Source organism: Ipomoea nil, unplaced genomic scaffold, assembly GCF_001879475.1.
Source record: "Ipomoea nil cultivar Tokyo-kokei standard unplaced genomic scaffold, Asagao_1.1 scaffold2845, whole genome shotgun sequence".
NCBI classification, from domain to species: Eukaryota; Viridiplantae; Streptophyta; class Magnoliopsida; order Solanales; family Convolvulaceae; genus Ipomoea; species Ipomoea nil.
In genome coordinates this window covers 5,533,683-5,551,159 of record NW_017619273.1, presented here as the reverse complement: position 1 = coordinate 5,551,159, position 17,477 = coordinate 5,533,683, and the positions used below count along the sequence as shown (strand labels likewise).

The window sequence follows — 17,477 nt, the reverse complement described above, 5'->3', positions numbered from 1 at the left end:
TTGATCCACGATTTTTAAAACTTGTAAAATTTCTTCACGACTATGACTTTCTTAGCAAATTTGGTCATTTCAGTGCATTTTTCGTTCAATTTTTACCAGAAAATTTTACTCCACATTTTAACATGGGTAATATTGTCTTTTTCATATCATAAACTAATGACATAAATAATTAATTAATTAATTAATTAAACACAACAAGTGGTACGGTGATTTAAATTAAAAGTCACCGAATTTTAATTCCATTTTCAGTTTTACCCTCTTCGCTAAACGTCAATTTTTTTTTTTTTTTTTTTAACTATGCACGCAATTTCTCAATAATTTTTAACCTAAAATTTCACAATAATGCAATTAAGTTAAAATTTCACTTGCTGACTTTGAGCTTAATTGCAGTATTGTGAAATTTTAGGCTAAAAATTATTGAGAAATTACAGGCTTAGCTAAAAAAAATTGACGTTTAGCGAGGACGGTGAAATTGAAAGTGGAATTGGATTGCTTTTAATTTAATCACTGTACCACTCGTTGTGATTATTTATTTATTTATGTCATTAGTTTGTGAGATGGAAAAGACAATATTACCCATGTTAAAATGAGGAGTAAAATTTTTGACAAAAATTAAACGAAAAATGCACCGAAAGGACCAAATTTACAATAATCATGGATCAATTCTACAAGTTTAAAAAATCATAGATCAAAGTTGTTAGTGACATCATAGTCGTGTGACCTAAAAAAAACTCCAAAAATAAACAACCAAACAGCATAATGGATATCATGGACAAAAGTCCCCAGACATAACCTAAATGAGCAAATGTGGTAATTGGTAAACGAAAGTGATTTTTTCCCAAGTTTGATAAGCTCTTTCATCACAACTGCAGATACGAAACTCACAGTTATCGAGCTCTCATCCACGCCGGACTCGTGTACCACCGAGCACTTGGAACTTTTGTGTAAGGTACGCCGCGCAGCGTTTTGCTTCCTTCGGTTTGGTTTCTCCTACATTTTTATGCGACAGCGATCGGGTTAATTAGGGTACAGAGAAGAAATTTTATGCAACCTTACCTCCGATTTCGCAATCGAAAAAGCCAGGGTTTTTTTTTTTCCTGATTTTATATTTCACAGAATTGATTTGAATTCAATGTTTTTCTGATTTGGAGGCATATGAAAGACGGTATTACTGCGCGTTGACACCTAATTGGTTGCTTTGAGCCGGAAACATTCCCTGAGCTATCTGAAATTAAGTGTCCTTAGGAATTGCGTAATCTTAGGTGTTTACCATGTGCGATAATCAAGTTGCTCGGAACTTGAGCTTTTGATGTTAAATGATAACTAAACCACATGCAATTTACCTTAATTTCGATGTTAAAGCGGTATCTGTGAACTATATGAAAACAAGAGCAACATTCATTTCTTGCATCTCAGTGATTGTAACAATGTGGTAGACATTGCTTTGTTGAATCATGTCAATTTATTTTTGGCATTTACTTTGCAATGTTACTAAAAATGGCTCTTGTTGCGAAAAATTCTTGCCACTTGGTTCAATTGAAGCTTAGATTTGTAATTTAGTTGTGAGAGGTTGTTTCTAGCAGTGTAATCATTCAGCTTGGCTGGAAGGTTTGAGATCAATCTCAGCTTGATATTTAATCATGGTTCTCCAGCTTGAAGACTTCTTTATTTCAAATTTTTATAGTTTATATAAAAAATAGATTTTTTATTTCATTTCTTTTGGATACAGAGTAATCGACCTCAAGTGGACTAAGATTACTTTCAAGAGTTTAGACGTATGAATCTGAATATTTTAGTGTATGGATGCATCTTTGCCTGTGTAATGACATAAAGAAAAGAAAAGGAAAATAAAAATGTAATAATAATACTGATGGTGCCGACAATGATGCAAAACATAAGGAAATTGGCTCAAGCCTGACCAGCCAATCTTCTAGCAGCTCAATTCAGCTCAATCAACAATGAGCAGAGCTGGTCTTGAGTAGCTAGCAAGCTTTCTTAGTGACTAAACCTCTGTTTGTTTCTATATAGGTCAAACTATAAACTTTTTGATGAAGTTTTATTTATTTATGTCCAAACATAATATTTCATATGTGCTGATTTGGGTTTGAGGTTGGAGAAGTTTGATATGTATTTATTCTCTTGTTATATCTTCCATTGGAAGTTGGCTATATAGTTGTCAAGGGAATGCTGGCTATGGAAGCTACTGATATATGAGTTTATTGCTAGTTTGACGGCTTAGAGGGTAAGTGATGTTGAACATGATTGTATGGGAAATAATAGAAGAACAGAGGATAGGGGATGAACAGAAATCACAGGATGAAAAAACTATTAATAATTCAACTGTACATAGAATGAATAAAAACCCTAGCTTATTTAGGTCTTGGAAAAGTTCAGTTACATCAGTAAACTTATGTGAGAATGTAAGGTCTAAACTGTAAATTAAAAAAAAAAAAAAAGTTCAATGAAATACAGAAATGCATTCTGAAATCTGTAAAGTTCTGACAACAATACTTGGGTACACATCAGTAAGCATCACAAGACATCTGGAGGGGAAAAACAGAATTCATAGGGAGGAAAATATAATTCAATAATTATACAAAGTTACTTATGGTGAACAAATGACCTAACACATATATGCATTCATATGAATCCAGATGCATCAGTAAAGTTATGGGGAATGCAAAGAATAAATCACAATATGAGAAATTAAATGAAATAGCGTAAGCTGTACTGAACTATTGATAGTGATATGATTAACCCCATCTCAGTATCAGGGATTTCTGTAGTGCATAGAACAGCAATTTATGTTTATGGTGTTTCAATTTTTGTTATTAATTCTACTATGTATGGCTGTTGCCTGTTGGAGTAAGTCTCTTTGGTGGATTTAATTTTTGAATGGACTAGCTTATGTGTGTATAGTAGTTCTGCAACTATTTCTTCTTTCTACCTTTTTTTTTTTTTTTTTTTTTTTTTTTTTTTTTTTTAAATAAAGTACTGAAGATATATTCTCCTTTTCATAATTACAAACTCTGCATGCATCTCGTGCAGCTATTGGAGTGGGCATGGCTGAGACAGATGTAGTTACTTTAATCAATGCCATACCTTCGTTGATTGAACAGTTGAGCAACGCATTCTCTGAGCTTGAGGCTCATGAGGATGCCAGTGTAGACAAAGCTCAGTTCAAGGAAATTGAGGAACACTTCAAGCAACTTGAGGCAATGGTGGTAGACAAATATTTCGAGCTAGACATTAGAGAGAAGGCATTCGGTGAACAAGAATCTCATGTTCTTATGCTGGTCAAGTCAAGGGAGGCAAAAGTTGCTACTATGGAGCAAGATCTGTTGGACCGTATACAAAAACTCAAAGATGCTGCTGCCTCTGCTATTTCTGAAGCACGGGAAAACCATAAACTGACACCATATGAGCCTGTGGATGTTGGGGACAGTGATGATAGCCAGGTAAGCAGCTCTCTTGGTGATACAAATGCATTCCATACTGGCTCAGAGGTGAAATCCCCTCATGAAACCGTTCAAAATGCTGGTGCTAAGCCACGATCAGAATTGATGCAAATCTGTGAACAGATGGATGCAAAAGGGCTTCTGAATTTTATTACGGGGAACCAAAAGAATGTAACATCAATTTGTAAGGACGTTGCCCTTGCACTTCAATGTGCAACTGAACCAGGCCGTTTGGTGCTGGCTTCACTAGAGGGCTTCTACCCTCCTGATGAGCCTAATGAAAATGATGAGAAAAATATCGATATGATCCAGGGCATGCGTCGCTCCTGCCTTGTGTGCATAAAAGCCATGGCCACCTTGTTGGCAAAGGCTGATCCAGGTTCTGATTCCATCCTGTCCCCTGAAATTAAGCAGCAAGCCAAAGCCATTGCTGATGAATGGAAGCCTAAGGTGGCTAATGCTGGCACTGGTTCTGCCAGTGAGAATTCATTGGAAACCGAGGCATTTTTGCAGCTTCTTGCAACTTTTAGGATTGCTTCAGAGTTTGATGAAGAAGAACTCTGCAAGCTTGTTCTTGCAGGTGCTCACATAAGGCAGGGGCCTGAGCTCTGCCGTTCTCTTGGCTTAACACACAGGATTTCAGGTTGGTGTTCTTTTACCTAACCTGATGGGGTCAAGAGAATTAACTGTCTACTTTCAACTGCCCATTTCACCCTAGTAATCTGAGACCATTTAGTATCTCCATCTCTAGGCAATGATTGTCTGAATGTCTTGTGCTATATTATTTGCATCGCTCAAACTAACATACCATTTTTCTCATATTTCATTTGTTACTTTTTATTATCTCTTTTGTTACAGGTGTAATCGAAGCGTTGATCAGTAGTGGGAAACAAATTGATGCTGCCCATTTTATACATGCTTTTCAGCTTACTGAAAGCTTTCCTATTGCTCCCCTTTTAAAGGCACATTTGAAGGACCTGAGAAGGGGTTTACAAGGGAAGGGTAGTAACTCAGAGGTAATGCTGTTCTCACATTGGGCCCTCTATGGCATTCATCTGCATGAACATGATTAATTTCAATCTTATTCTTTGTAAAATGAACAATAAGTAGTTCTTTCGGAAGTGGATGACTATTAACAAACTATCTTAAAGAAAAGAGTAGACAATGTGAGGTTCCCATAGATGCCAGGTTTGAGGAAAGATGTATATGCTATCTTATCTCTATTTTTGAGAGGTTTTCATGGCTTCAGTGCATTGAGCAGTGCCACTACACTAGGCCTGACCATCAAATTAGTAGAGATATGAATTTGATTATTATTTTACACAGACACTACTAAAAATTAACTTAATTGTGTATAGGAAGATAAAGGCAAGGATATCTTAGTTGGTAATTAGAATAGAATTCCTTTTAAGTTGATTTATGAGAAATACTTGAGCAATTGTCATTCTAACCTTTTTTGCTTTTTGGTGTGAAGTATCTAGCCTCAATGTATTCGACTATTAGTAGAGGACCTTGAGCCTATCTTTTGTGGCACTCTCTTGCTGCCTTTGATAAAATTATTGGGATTATTTTAAAATATTATAGGAGAAATCATAGGACTTCCTCAAGGCATTATAAAAATAAGGAAAAAAAAAACCCAAATCTGATTGGAGGCTTTTATGATCGGCATAATTGTAGGTAGTGTTTTAAGGCCTGCTCATGGGATTGAATAATGTGCAATAATGCATTAGCTAACTAGTTCTGAATGAGTTGAGGAGCTCTATTTGTGTGGTTTGAATTATTCTGCACTTGTAATACTAATGCAAAGTTTGAGCATAGATACCTCCTTATATAGTGATACTTGTGTAAGTTTCTTTCCTATATTGAAATTTTGAGTATTTGGATGAGTGGATAGCTAATGGCTTCATTAAAAAGAGTTTTTTTTTTTTTTTTTTTTTTTTTTTTTTTTTTTTCTGGAAAGCATCAATTTCGAGCTTCTTGAAAATGATGCATTTCCTTCCTATCCAGCTTATGCTTTTCAGAGCAGATAAGCTCCAAAATAAGTTAAGCCAAACACGCACTATAGGGGAGACGAAAAGCAAAAGAAAGCTAACATAAATAGAAAGGAGGGTGGGTCACGTGTTTTTTGCTCATATGCTTAAAACTGCTTTATCTTGCAGAATAATGGAAATGCTCAAGAACTCACTGCACTGAAGGCTATAATTAACTGTGTTCAAGAATACAATCTCGAAGTAGATTACCCACTCAATCCACTTCAAAGAAGGGTTGCTCAACTGGAAAACGCAAAGGCTAATAATGATAAGAAGAGATCTGCTGAATCAGAGAGACCGCCGCGGCATTCCAAGAAGCCATACGCAAACGGAGCACATGGTTCTAGGGGATCTGCCCCCAATCCTAGTCGGCAGGCTCCTTCAGGTCTCACTGGGAGAGCAGCCTATGGAGGAGTCTCGGAGAGGTATCCTCCCCCCGCCGCATATGATTATCAAGCTCCAACCTCAGCTCCATACCCACCACCGCAACCAGCTTATGATCAGGGATCGTATTATTTTCCACCAGATGAAATGGCGGCCGCCCCCCCAACTTCGTATACTGCTGCTCCTGCTGCTGCACCTGCACCTGCATCTACTTACAGTGGTTATGCTACAGGTAGTGCAATGCCGGGCAACGCACGCCAACCATACATATAAATTAGTCTGTGAACTGATTTTGGTTTAGAGAGGACCTATGTAAACTGTGTTTAATCATCTCATACTACTGAATCGCATTTGAGAATGTAATTTACAATTCACTGGTAGGCTAAACTCACTCCCCGATTCAGTGTTCAGAGATCCTATTATTATTTTCCTTTCTAATCACTTTGTTAGATTTGTGTTCTGTTCCTATATACATCAGCCTCTAGCACTTTATAGAAAGGAAATATTGAATGAACAGTTTCGACAATACCGGCCAAGATTAATGGATTCAAACACTCTAGATTAACAGTGAAGACCATGCCGGAAATGTCACCGGAATTTTTTTACCGGTTATTCCGGGTGAAAAGCCTGTTATTGAACTTATTTGACTCAAAATAACAAGTTGAAGGGCCTAATTGCTCTTTTGCTTATAGTTCAAAGGTCTATTTGACTCTTTTCCCAACTTGTTATATCGTGTCCCGTTTTAATTTTTTGTTTTTTTATTGTTAATCTTAGTTTTTGGTTTTATGGCATCACTATGGATGATGACATATTTGATCGTTAATCGATCTTTTCAGAATTGAAGCATCTCGCAGTGGTTAGCTCTACATTTGATTGATGAATTCAATTTTTAAATTTAAAACTACAATAGGAAGTGGTTAAATGGGTACATTAAAAGCAGTTTAATGGAGATAGACATCATTAATAACAAGTTAGTGTCCTTAACCAATTCATGGTATCAAAAGGGGATTTTTTTTTAATACATTATGTATATCAGTTTAAGCTAGATTAATACAAATACTATGAAGAAAAAAGGGTAAATATCGGCAAATTATGCCCTGGACCCGTGTCCACAATGCATTATAGACACGAGTCCAAAGCGACGTCGTTTTCAAGAAAAACGCGTCATTTCAGTTTATTTTATTTTATTTTATCTCGCCGTTAACGGCGTTATTCGTTTGTGCCATTATGAATGTACAGTTATGAGATTATGAATGTACAGTTATGGAATTATGAATGTAAGTTATAAAATTATGAACACAGAGCCCTGACATTACGAACTTACAATTATGAACATATAGTGATAAACTTATGAACATAGAGCTCTAAAATTGTGAACATGGAGCTTCGAAAATTATGATTTTACAGTTATTGAATTATGAATGTACAGTTATGCAATTATGAGTGTACAGTTATGCAATTATGAATGTACAGTTATGCTATTATGAACACAGAGCTTTGACATTATGGACTTACAATATGAACATATAGTGATGAAATTATGAACATAGAGCTCTAAAATTGTGAACATAGAGCTTCGAAAATTATGAAGTTACAGTTATTAAATTATGAATGTACAGTTACGGAAGTATGAATGTACAGTTATGGAATTATGAACATAGAGCTCTGACATTATGAACTTACAATTATGAACATATAGAAATAAAATTACGAACATATACTCCTATAACGAAGCGGTCTGAATTTTTTTTTTTTTTTTTTTAAAAAAGTGGAAGATAACAGTGCCACTAACGGCACTGTTGCATGCTGGACACGGGTCAATAGCATAACGATTGGTAAATATCATTGTTAATATCGAAGTTATGGGTTGAGTTTTCGCCATGTTTGGTAACATAATTAGCTTATCAGCTAATTTTGGCTTATTTAACCACCATTACTTGTATGATTTTGTTTGATTAATTAGGTGTTGTAACTACTTATTGCTCCAAAACACTAAAATTCAAAAAGCTATTCAAAATAGTTTTTTTTTTTTATCAGCTTTTTGAGAATGTCATTTTGCATGTGTCCGAGAGGCACTATCTTGGATCAAACATCACCGAGAAACAGCCTAGTAGAGTCAGATCGTTTAAATTTATGCAATAATTTTAATTCTCGTAGTAAAGATTTCTCTTATGTTGGTTTATTTATTGAGCAATGTCGTGACATTGCTAGAGGCATTGGGAATGTTATAGTTAGCCATGTCAAAAGGCTAGCGAATCGAGTGACGCACGTGCTTGCACAGGCTGCCGGTTCTTCTTCTGTCCTTGGGGTGTGGACTTCCTATCCCTGATTGTATTTCATCTCTGATTTAATGAATTCTCTTTCGTTTCAAAAAAAAAAAAAAAAAAAAACTATCAACTAATAACCAATTTATCAAACATATTTCTACAATCAGCTAATGCTATCAATCAACTAGTTAAACCCACTAACTAAATCAACTAATAACTATTTACCAAACATCCCAAAAATAATAGATATGCAATCTTATTGTTTGTTTAAACTTAAAGTTCACATGGAACACATTTTTCCAACATGAAACTATAAAATTAGCAACAGAAACTTAAACCATAAATAAATAGACATTGATCCAACATTCTGCAGAAAATTTAAAGAAAAAAAAAGGTGAATTTTTTAATTTTTAGGAAGGGATTGCTTAGGAATGAAGGTAGAATAAAGGTTCATGGTGGCAAATGCTATCTAAATACACACATCAGAATAAGAAGCAACATCTTACAGATAAAGACATCCATCCATCTTCCATTCTTCTTCCAAATTCTTCTTACAAATTCAACAAAACAAAACCAAAAAAGGAAAAAGAAAAAAAAAAAAAAAAGCAGTGGAGAGAACTCTTGAACCCAAAGCTTCTCAATTACCAAACCATTTTAGTCTTATCTTTGAAGCAACTATTCATACCCAAAGGACTAACCTCATCATTCCTCCCATTTTCATCTCTTCCACAAAAAAACCATCACAACCAAACTTTCAACCACTCGCCACAACCCGGGATTCTGCAGCTTCAATTCTCTTCTGCCCAAATGGGGTCGTTCCAAACGCCACTCGGGGGTGTGCAGAGTTCAGCCCTGCTAGAAACCTCGTGTGGATATCTGCTGCAAGAGCTGCAGGCAAGTGTTCCCCCGTGAAACGTATACTGTCATTGAGCAAAGGACTAATGTGCATTCCGGTTTATATGTATGGCAGATGATATGGGATGAAGTCGGGGAGGATCAGTTCGATAGGGAGAAGGTGCTGCTGGACATCGAGCACGAGTGCCTCGAGGTTTACAGAAGGAAAGTCGACAATGCCAACACTTCCCGAGCTCGCCTGCATCAGGAACTCGCAGACTCTGAGGCCGAGTTTACCCATCTCCTTCTCCTTCTTGGAGAACGCTCGCTTCCTGGAAGGGTAACTTCTCGCTATCAGCTTAAACTTTTAGTTGAGACAGAACGCATAATTCAATTCTGTACTTAATACTTATGTCAACATACAAGTAACTTCTGACTATCAGTTTAAACTTTTAGTTGAGACAGAACGCATCATTCAGTTCTGTACTTATACCAACATACAACTAACTTCTGACTATCAGTTTAAACTTTTAGTTGAGACAGAACGCATCTTCAGTTCTGTACTTATGCCAACATACAACTAACTTTTGACTATCAGTTTAAACTTTTAGTTGAGACAGAACGCATCCTTCAGTTCTGTACTTACGCTAACATACAAGTAACGTCAATAGTCAATAAGAAATGACTTCATTGTGTGCAAAGCAGCCCGAGAAAATGAGCGGGACACTGAAGGAGCAGCTAGATTCAATCACGCCTGCACTACGAGAGATGAGGCTGAGAAAAGACGAGAGAGTGAGGCAATTCAGAACCGTGCAAGGACAGATTCACAAGATCTCTGCAGAGATTGCAGGCCAACCCGAATTCAACGATTCATCATCTAATGTTAAAGTGAATGAGAATGATCTTTCACTAAAGAAATTAGAAGAGTACCAGAACGAGCTTCAACGACTCCAGAACGAGAAGGTATATTATATATGCTGCTTATATTTGAATCTGCATCAAATATATGTCACATAGTTAAAATTTTGCACTGTTTCATTGGCATCGAAGATTGAGAGACTCCAAAAGGTGGATAAGTATATATGCACCATCCAGAACCTGTCAGCGATACTAGGGATAGATTCGTCCTCGATCATCACAAAAGTTCACCCGAGCCTGAACCAGTTATCTGGGCTGTCAAAGAACATCAGCAATGCCATACTGACAAAACTAGACAGCACCGTGGTGTCCCTCGAAGCAGAGAAGAGAACCCGGCTTGAGAAGGTACCGTAAAAACAGTTTAAAAACAACTATTTTAAGGAAAACCAATTCAAGACTGCAACTAAACTAAACCAAACCAAACCAAACCAAACCTGTTACTCCTTTCAATCTTTCGAGTTTCAAATGTTGTCAAGTTGCAATTCTAGGCGAAAGTGTTGTGAATCGCTTAATTTTTACACCGGGATTGTCTGTAGCTTCACGAACTTGGTAATGCATTGACGAACTTGTGGAATCTCATGGACACGCCTCAAAAAGAGCGGCTACCATTCTCCTATGTGACCAGTTTAATAACTGTTTCATCGGGTGAGATATCGAGCCCCGGGAGCCTAACTCCAAACACAATCCAGCAGGTTAGTGTACTGTTATCTGGTAATATTTGGACCAAAAACACAAGACCTAAATGATAATATCATTTTAGTACCCTTCCAGGCCGAGACAGAAGTGAAGAGATTAGACCAGCTAAAAGCGAGCAAGATGAAAGAGCTATTCCTCAAGAAACAAACTGAGCTCGAGGAGATATGCAAGCGATCCCATATGGAAATCCCTTCGAGGCCAGAGATGGAGAATATAACGAAGCTTTTGAATTCTGGTTGGACCTAAATAACTCTTTTGATTTATACAATTTACACTTTTTATCTTAACAATGAAACTGACTGAAACATATACAAAAGGGGAGATCGACCACGCCAATCTCCTCAAGAGTATGGATGAACAGATATCACAAGCACAGGAAGAGGCATCTAGCAGGAACTCGATAATGGAGAAAGTGGAGAAATGGATATTAGCTCGCGATGAAGAGCGGTGGCTGGAAGAGTATAGCAGGGTGCATACTACATAATATCTTTTAGTATATTCTTCCTGACTCTTATTAGGACTCTGTATTCTAGTCACACTACTTTGTAAATCGGATTGATCAATATAAAATCATTCCCAGAACTATTGTTCTCGTAAATCCCATGTTTTTAAGATTGATTGTGTGATTTCAGGATGAGAACCGGTATTCAGTTAGCAGAGGTGCTCACAAGAATCTTAGAAGAGCGGAGCGTGCTAGATTAATGGTTAACAAAATACCAGGTAACAAAAACGTTAATCATTAATAGAATCAAATAACACCTTAAATAAATGACCATATTAGCATCTAACCACCAAGCCATCATGTGCATTCTTAATACTGGTTTTCTATGTGCAGCTTTGGTGGATTCACTGATAACCAAGACTAAAAGCTGGGAAGAAGAACGCAACAAAGTTTTTCTATATGATGAGGTAAGGATCCTTAATGACTTCCCAGCAAGTCAAATTGAGGCGGTGAGATGTAAAGATCACATTATATGAAATCCAAAATCAACTATAACTACTGAACAATCAAGCATTGCTTACATCACATGTTATAGGTGCCTCTGCTGGCAATGTTGGAGGAGTACAACCTGCTGAGGAAGGAAAAAGAAGAAGAGATACAAAGACAAAGGGTTAGTCAAAACAAAATGCATATCATCATCTTCCTTAATAATACATACATGGAAACACAATAGAAAAGAGGATAAAAAATGTTACAAGTAAGAACTAAAGCTCTTGGCAGAGCTTGAAGGGCCAAGTCCAGCACCCGGTGGCTGGGGATTGTTGAGCGGAGGCCTGAAGGGCCAAGTCTAACACCGGTAGTTGGGCATTGATGGGTGGAGGCTTGAAGGGCCAAGTCTTGCACTTGGTGACTGGAGATTGTTGGGCGGAGGCCTGAAGGGCCAAGTCTAAAACCAGGTGACTGGGGATTGTTGGGCGGAGGCTTGAAGGACAAATCTAGCACCCAGTGGTTGGGGATTGTTGAGCGGAGGCCTGAATGGCCAAGTCCAAAACCCTGTGGCTAGGGATTGTTGGGCGGAGGCTTGAAGGGTAAAGTTCAACTCGGTGGCTGAGGATTGTTGGGCGGAGACTTGAAGGACCAAGTCCAGCACTTAGTGGCTGGGGATTGTTGAGCGGGGGCCTAAAGGGCCAAGTCCACCACCCAGTGGTAAGGGATTGTTGGGTGGAGCCGCGGAGGCTTGAAAGGACGAGTCCAACACCTGGTGACTAGGAATTGTTGGGCAGAGGCTAGAATAGCTAATTCCAACCTCGACCATTCGAAATGTAACGCTGGCTGGCTGCTATGCAATTATAAAGAAATAAAATTACCCCTTGGCGATCAGCAATACCTTTTTGCCATAAGGGCTTGATCTAACAAGTGGTATCATAAGTTTTTAATCTTAACAAAAGCAATTATGGTGTTGCAGGAGCAGAAGAAACTCCAGGTTCAGGGTCAGGCTCAGACAGTGGTTGGGCAAGAAAATTTCTACGTACCAAGGCCAAGCACCAGCAACAGACGCCTATCAGTGTTAGACAGAAGCATAAATGGAGATTCCAATTCTTCTGCTTCTGCCAATTTCAACAGACGCCTCTCTCTCCTGGGATCCAAAACCATTAACTCACCACCACATCAAAACACCCCTTCTTCCATAAAGGAAGCTAAGAAAGAACGCCGGCGGCTCATCAAGCCCTTTTCTCCTTCTCATGGGGACGATATGATCGATAATGCAGCTTCACTAGTCTCCACCTTTTCTGTCCCATTATACTCACCTTAACTCTTCTCCGATCCTCCCACTGCGCATCAAAGTTTTAACTTTAGTTTGCAACCAAAACACAACAAAAAAGAAATCATAAAGCTTCAATTCTTCCTAGGAAATGACATTTGTAGCTTGCCCTGGAATAATCAAGATTGTTTCTTTTTTGCAACGGTGTTTCTGTAATGATATGTTTTCATGTTAGGAAGGCGGATTAAAGAAAAGGGGTGTGAGTTGTTGTGACTGTATTTGCTAATAAAACCTGTGATTTTGATTTGATGATGATTCAGAACTATGTATGGGAATTTTTCTCTTCTTTTTTTCTTACCATTAGCATTAATTTCTGCCATGCCATATAACATGGTGCGACTAGATATATGACATAACAAGAAGTATCTACAACCCAATAATTATGCTGGAAAACCGTGTTCACCATGCACGGGATAGATGCACAATTTTTAAGTTGTAGATTCATAATTTCTATATTGTTGATTCATAAATTTTTATATCGTACTGTAGATTTATAATTTTTATACAATAAAATTATGAATATACAGCATAGAAATTATGGATCTACCATGTGTTCACCATGCGCATAATGAACACGTTTCCACAGCATAATTTACGATCTACAACCCACACCATAATTTTACATCTAAATTTGACCCACATAAATAAATAAGAATAAGTATCCACAAAACAAATAATGTGAATTGTCATATTTAGTTGGGTTATCCACACTCCAGCAATAATAGAAGTGAATAATATGATTTGACATGCATTATTTGCACAATGGATCACAGAGAATACTCTATCGTGCATCGTGGTATTTTATTTATGAAAAAATAAAATTAATTACAATTTAATTAATATTATTAACAACGTAATAGTAATTACACAATTCAATAATAATAATAATAATAAGGGAAAATGACACTTTTTCCCCTGAGTTATATACTTATAGCACTTTTTTCCCTCAATTATTTAGGTAAGCACATTAGCCCCTTCAATTATTCTAAAAGTGGTTGTTTCCTCCCCTAATATATTAAATTGACATTTATACCCTTAAAATAAACATTTTATTTATTTTACTTCTCCAACAAATTATTGCGTATACGTAGGGATGACTACGATTCGGTTCGAATTGAATCGGACACTATAGCAATCGAATTAAAAGTTTTCGGTTATGATTCAGATCTAGAACCCAATATTTGGATTTCAATTTATTAAAATTATGAATCAAAAAAATTGGATCCTGAACCATGAACTGGCGGTTCCGGACCCGATTCGCGATTTTGAACCGTTTTTATTTTAAAATTTTATTTTTATTTTAAAAATAGTCTAAATTCAACAATAAATGTATTTTATTTTTTCAGTTCGGAACATGAACCGTCCATTCCGGGATTTTAATAAACTCCAAATATCGAGTTTCGATTCTAAATTGTAATTGGAATATTTCGGTTTGGTTGCTATAGTGTTTATTTGGTTTGAACCAAATTATGGTCATAATTTGTTGGAGAAGAAAAATAAATAAAATATTTATTTTAAGGGTAAATATGTCCATTTAACATTTTAGGGGGAAAAACAGCCACTTGAATAGTTGAGGGGGGAAAAGTGCTATAAGTATATAACTCAGGGGAAAAAAGTGCCATTTTCCCTAATAATAATAATAATAATAATAATAATAATAAGATAGAAGAAGAACTATTTAAAAGATGCAAAACCAGGACTATGTGGTCTAATGGTATCCGGGTTGGACTTTCATTTGGAAGATTGTGAGTTCGAGTGTATATGAACACATATTACAATGTAATAGAGCTAGTAGCATCCAAAATAAAAAATAATAAAAATTAAAAGATGCAAATAATCATATAATTCATAAATCAAATTACATCATTTCACATCATCCTAACTAAACTATAGGGGCTTTGGTGTAATTAATGTGACAATAGGAGATCCAAGTGTAAATGACTGAAACCTCAGGGGTACAAGTAAAATTAGCGCATTATATTTTAGATTTTTAGTGGTCCGCACTAAAATCAACTGGCTCATCACACTTTAACTCAAATCTATTTTCATTTTTAGGGGAGAAATAGAAAAAATTTTCATAATTTCAAGGCTTTTCAGCTTGAATTCCACGTGAAATCAAACTACCAGGTGCCGAATCTGCTGCTGCCACTCCTCAAGTTCGACATCACAACTACTATTTCTCTGCTTATATCACAAGTTTTCTCTCTGTTATTTTCAAGAAATTAGAGTAACAAAAAGATGGCCAGAACCTCTTCTCTGAGCTCTATGCAACCATGGGTACTCGTTATTTTGTCGGTGTTTCTTCGACTGATTCCGGGTTTGGCCTCTTCTTCCCAATTCTTGAATACCCAGTTCGAATTTACTGTTTCTGTTGATACCCAAGCTGCATTTTCTTGTTATGTAATGCTTTCTTTTTTGCTTGAGCTTTAAATTTCAGATTTGGTAGTTCAAGTTTGATTTGCTTTTCATGGGTTTGCGGATTTGAAATTCTAGTTGATTCTGTATCCATCTAGATTGAGTTATGGTTGAAGTTAGGTTAATTTTAGGACTATTGTGGCTATAGAGTTTCAACCTTTCTTGGATTTGTTACTATGAAGATTTCATTCTCGATTTCAACCCTCAAAATGAAGGAAAATGAGAAGATTTTGGGGGAAGGTTGGATGGGTCGAACTTATTGCATTTTTTCTCAATTAATATTTGTATATTAGTTCATGGAGTGGTGGCAGTGACTGTAGGCTCTATGATAAGAGGAGGTAAATTATTAGCCCAAAAGTGGTCAGATAACCATTTGTCTTGGTTTACAGTGCATGTCTAGTTATGCTAAGTTACATTATTTTTCTCATAAGTTTAATGAGAAAGAATTATACTTAGAGACCTGTTGAAAATCTTGCCCCAAGAACCCGCCTAGTGCTTCCATGAAGAGTTGAAAATCTTAGGTTGAAGTTAGGTTAATTTCAGGACTATTGTGGGCTTGTGGCTATAGCATTTGAATCTTTCTTGGATTTACTACTGTGAAGATTTCAACCCAAAATGAAGGGAAATGAGAGGATTTTGGGTTCTATTTTTTATTTCAGTTACGTGACTACTTGGAGTTGAACTCCTTGTGACAAAAAGGTGTAATTGCCCACCCAGGCGCCACCACAGTTTGTGGAGGGGTAAATCACGGTGACTTAACTGACCAACAAAAGCTAGACTTTTACTCACTACGCACAAGGAGCCCATCTCATTTTGAGAGGTTGCTCTCACACTGCCGCTGGTGACACTCGATTCTTGGTCTCTTGTGACAAATTTCACTTATACGACCAGTTGAGTTGCCCATGTGGGCAGTTGAACTCCTTCTGATGGTATTGGTGGGGGGTGGGAGTGATTGGGGGAAGGTTGGATGGGCAAACTTATTGCATTTTTTCTCAATTAATATTTGTATATTAGTTCTTGGAGTGGTGGCAGTGGCTGTAGGCTCTATGATAAGAGGGGGTAAATTATTAGCCCAAAAGTGGTCAGATAACCATTTGTCTTGGTTTACAGTGCATGTCTAGTTATGCTAAGTTACATTATATTTCTCACAAATTCAATGAGAAAGAATTATACTTAAAGACCTATTTAAAATCTTGCCTCAAGAACCCGCCTAGTGCTTCCATGAAGAGTTGAAAATCTTAGGTTGGTTAATGGCTTTCGTGAAAATCAAGATTTTAGAGTTCTTGTAAACTATTGCTTTCCTATATAACATTATGTTACACATCATTGTAAGTGAATCTTCTTTAGTTTCTGTTTCGGGATAGTGTATTGACTATTTTTGTGTTTGTCTGTCTGGTCTCTATAGGATTGGCAGATGACTCATCATCTTCAAATTCTGGAACGAAAGCTGCGAGTCATTCATCCAGTAGCTCTACCAGAATAGTCGTTCTTGGTTTGTGTCTCGGGATGTTGGCTCTCGTTGGGTTTGCTTTTGCTCTCTTCAAGATATGGCAGAGGAAGAGGAGAGAGGAGCAGCATGCCCGTCTGCTAAAGCTTTTCGAAGAAGATGACGATCTCGAGGTTGAGCTTGGCATCAGGGATTGATGTACAACACTGCTTACCAATGTACTCATATATAAACTTAGTAAAGGTGCGCTACCACTGAATTCGACATGTGCATTTACTTTCATTTTGAGCTTTTTGTCGGGATTTACTAGTTTTATAAACGAATGACCAGTATAGTTTACCATAGTCATCTTTGAAATTGACCAGATGATTCAAAGTATCACTTCGGGCTATTCATCTACTTTCGCTTGTTGCTTTAGCTGGCTTTTTACTAGTTGTGATCTATCTCATCATTTCACTTCAGATGCTGTAAAATATGCAGATTTATTTGTCTGGTTTTGTGATATTTGTTCGCAAGTCTTGCATTTTATACACTTGTAGAAGTTGAGTTTGATTTATCGAACTAAAACTGTAAAATATGCAGATTTATGCCTTTCCTGGTCCAAATTTTGCAGTATCTTACTTGATTGCAACCATAAACCATTAAAAGCTGATTACAATTAGTTTTTGAATTTGAGTTTTTTTTTAGATTGTTTTGTTTCAATTTTGTATTTTTTTGTTATTGGTAAATAGTCTATGGGGAGTGTTTGACAGCAGGCAATAGCG

At 36.8% G+C, this 17,477-nt stretch overlaps 3 protein-coding genes across 3 annotated transcripts; all 3 read left to right on the top strand.

Annotated features, from left to right (window-relative positions):
* The first annotated feature begins 782 nt into the window (after positions 1-782).
* On the top strand, positions 783-6,370 carry LOC109160296 (FRIGIDA-like protein 3). Its single transcript, XM_019308602.1, has 4 exons — positions 783-949; positions 3,049-4,101; positions 4,317-4,474; positions 5,618-6,370. Exons 2-4 carry the CDS (start codon positions 3,063-3,065, stop codon positions 6,143-6,145), a joined length of 1,725 nt encoding a protein of 574 aa, XP_019164147.1. The 5' UTR covers positions 783-949; positions 3,049-3,062; the 3' UTR covers positions 6,146-6,370.
* A 2,301-nt stretch (positions 6,371-8,671) lies between these two features.
* LOC109160322 (65-kDa microtubule-associated protein 8) lies at positions 8,672-13,136 on the top strand. Its single transcript, XM_019308642.1, has 11 exons — positions 8,672-9,033; positions 9,110-9,313; positions 9,679-9,936; positions 10,024-10,236; positions 10,428-10,583; positions 10,663-10,822; positions 10,905-11,056; positions 11,220-11,307; positions 11,423-11,496; positions 11,625-11,699; positions 12,495-13,136. Exons 1-11 carry the CDS (start codon positions 8,947-8,949, stop codon positions 12,840-12,842), a joined length of 1,815 nt encoding a protein of 604 aa, XP_019164187.1. The 5' UTR covers positions 8,672-8,946; the 3' UTR covers positions 12,843-13,136.
* Positions 13,137-14,877: 1,741 nt separating this feature from the next.
* Positions 14,878-17,265, top strand: LOC109160323. Its single transcript, XM_019308643.1, has 2 exons — positions 14,878-15,168; positions 16,672-17,265. Exons 1-2 carry the CDS (start codon positions 15,090-15,092, stop codon positions 16,908-16,910), a joined length of 318 nt encoding a protein of 105 aa, XP_019164188.1. The 5' UTR covers positions 14,878-15,089; the 3' UTR covers positions 16,911-17,265.
* The last annotated feature ends 212 nt before the right edge of the window (positions 17,266-17,477 follow it).

Bases quoted from the DNA above. Each gene is read 5' to 3' on its own strand.
- LOC109160322 (XM_019308642.1), top strand. From the start codon at position 8,947: ATGGGGTCGTTCCAAACGCCACTCGGGGGTGTGCAGAGTTCAGCCCTG. The intron at 10,584-10,662 runs GTTAGTGTACTG...GTACCCTTCCAG, and splicing joins CTCCAAACACAATCCAGCAG to GCCGAGACAGAAGTGAAGAG. The intron at 11,700-12,494 runs GTTAGTCAAAAC...ATGGTGTTGCAG, and splicing joins AAGAGATACAAAGACAAAGG to GAGCAGAAGAAACTCCAGGT.
- LOC109160323 (XM_019308643.1), top strand. From the start codon at position 15,090: ATGGCCAGAACCTCTTCTCTGAGCTCTATGCAACCATGGGTACTCGTT. The intron at 15,169-16,671 runs GTTTGGCCTCTT...TGGTCTCTATAG, and splicing joins GTTTCTTCGACTGATTCCGG to GATTGGCAGATGACTCATCA.
- LOC109160296 (XM_019308602.1), top strand. From the start codon at position 3,063: ATGGCTGAGACAGATGTAGTTACTTTAATCAATGCCATACCTTCGTTG. The intron at 4,102-4,316 runs GTTGGTGTTCTT...CTTTTGTTACAG, and splicing joins CTTAACACACAGGATTTCAG to GTGTAATCGAAGCGTTGATC. The intron at 4,475-5,617 runs GTAATGCTGTTC...TTTATCTTGCAG, and splicing joins GGAAGGGTAGTAACTCAGAG to AATAATGGAAATGCTCAAGA.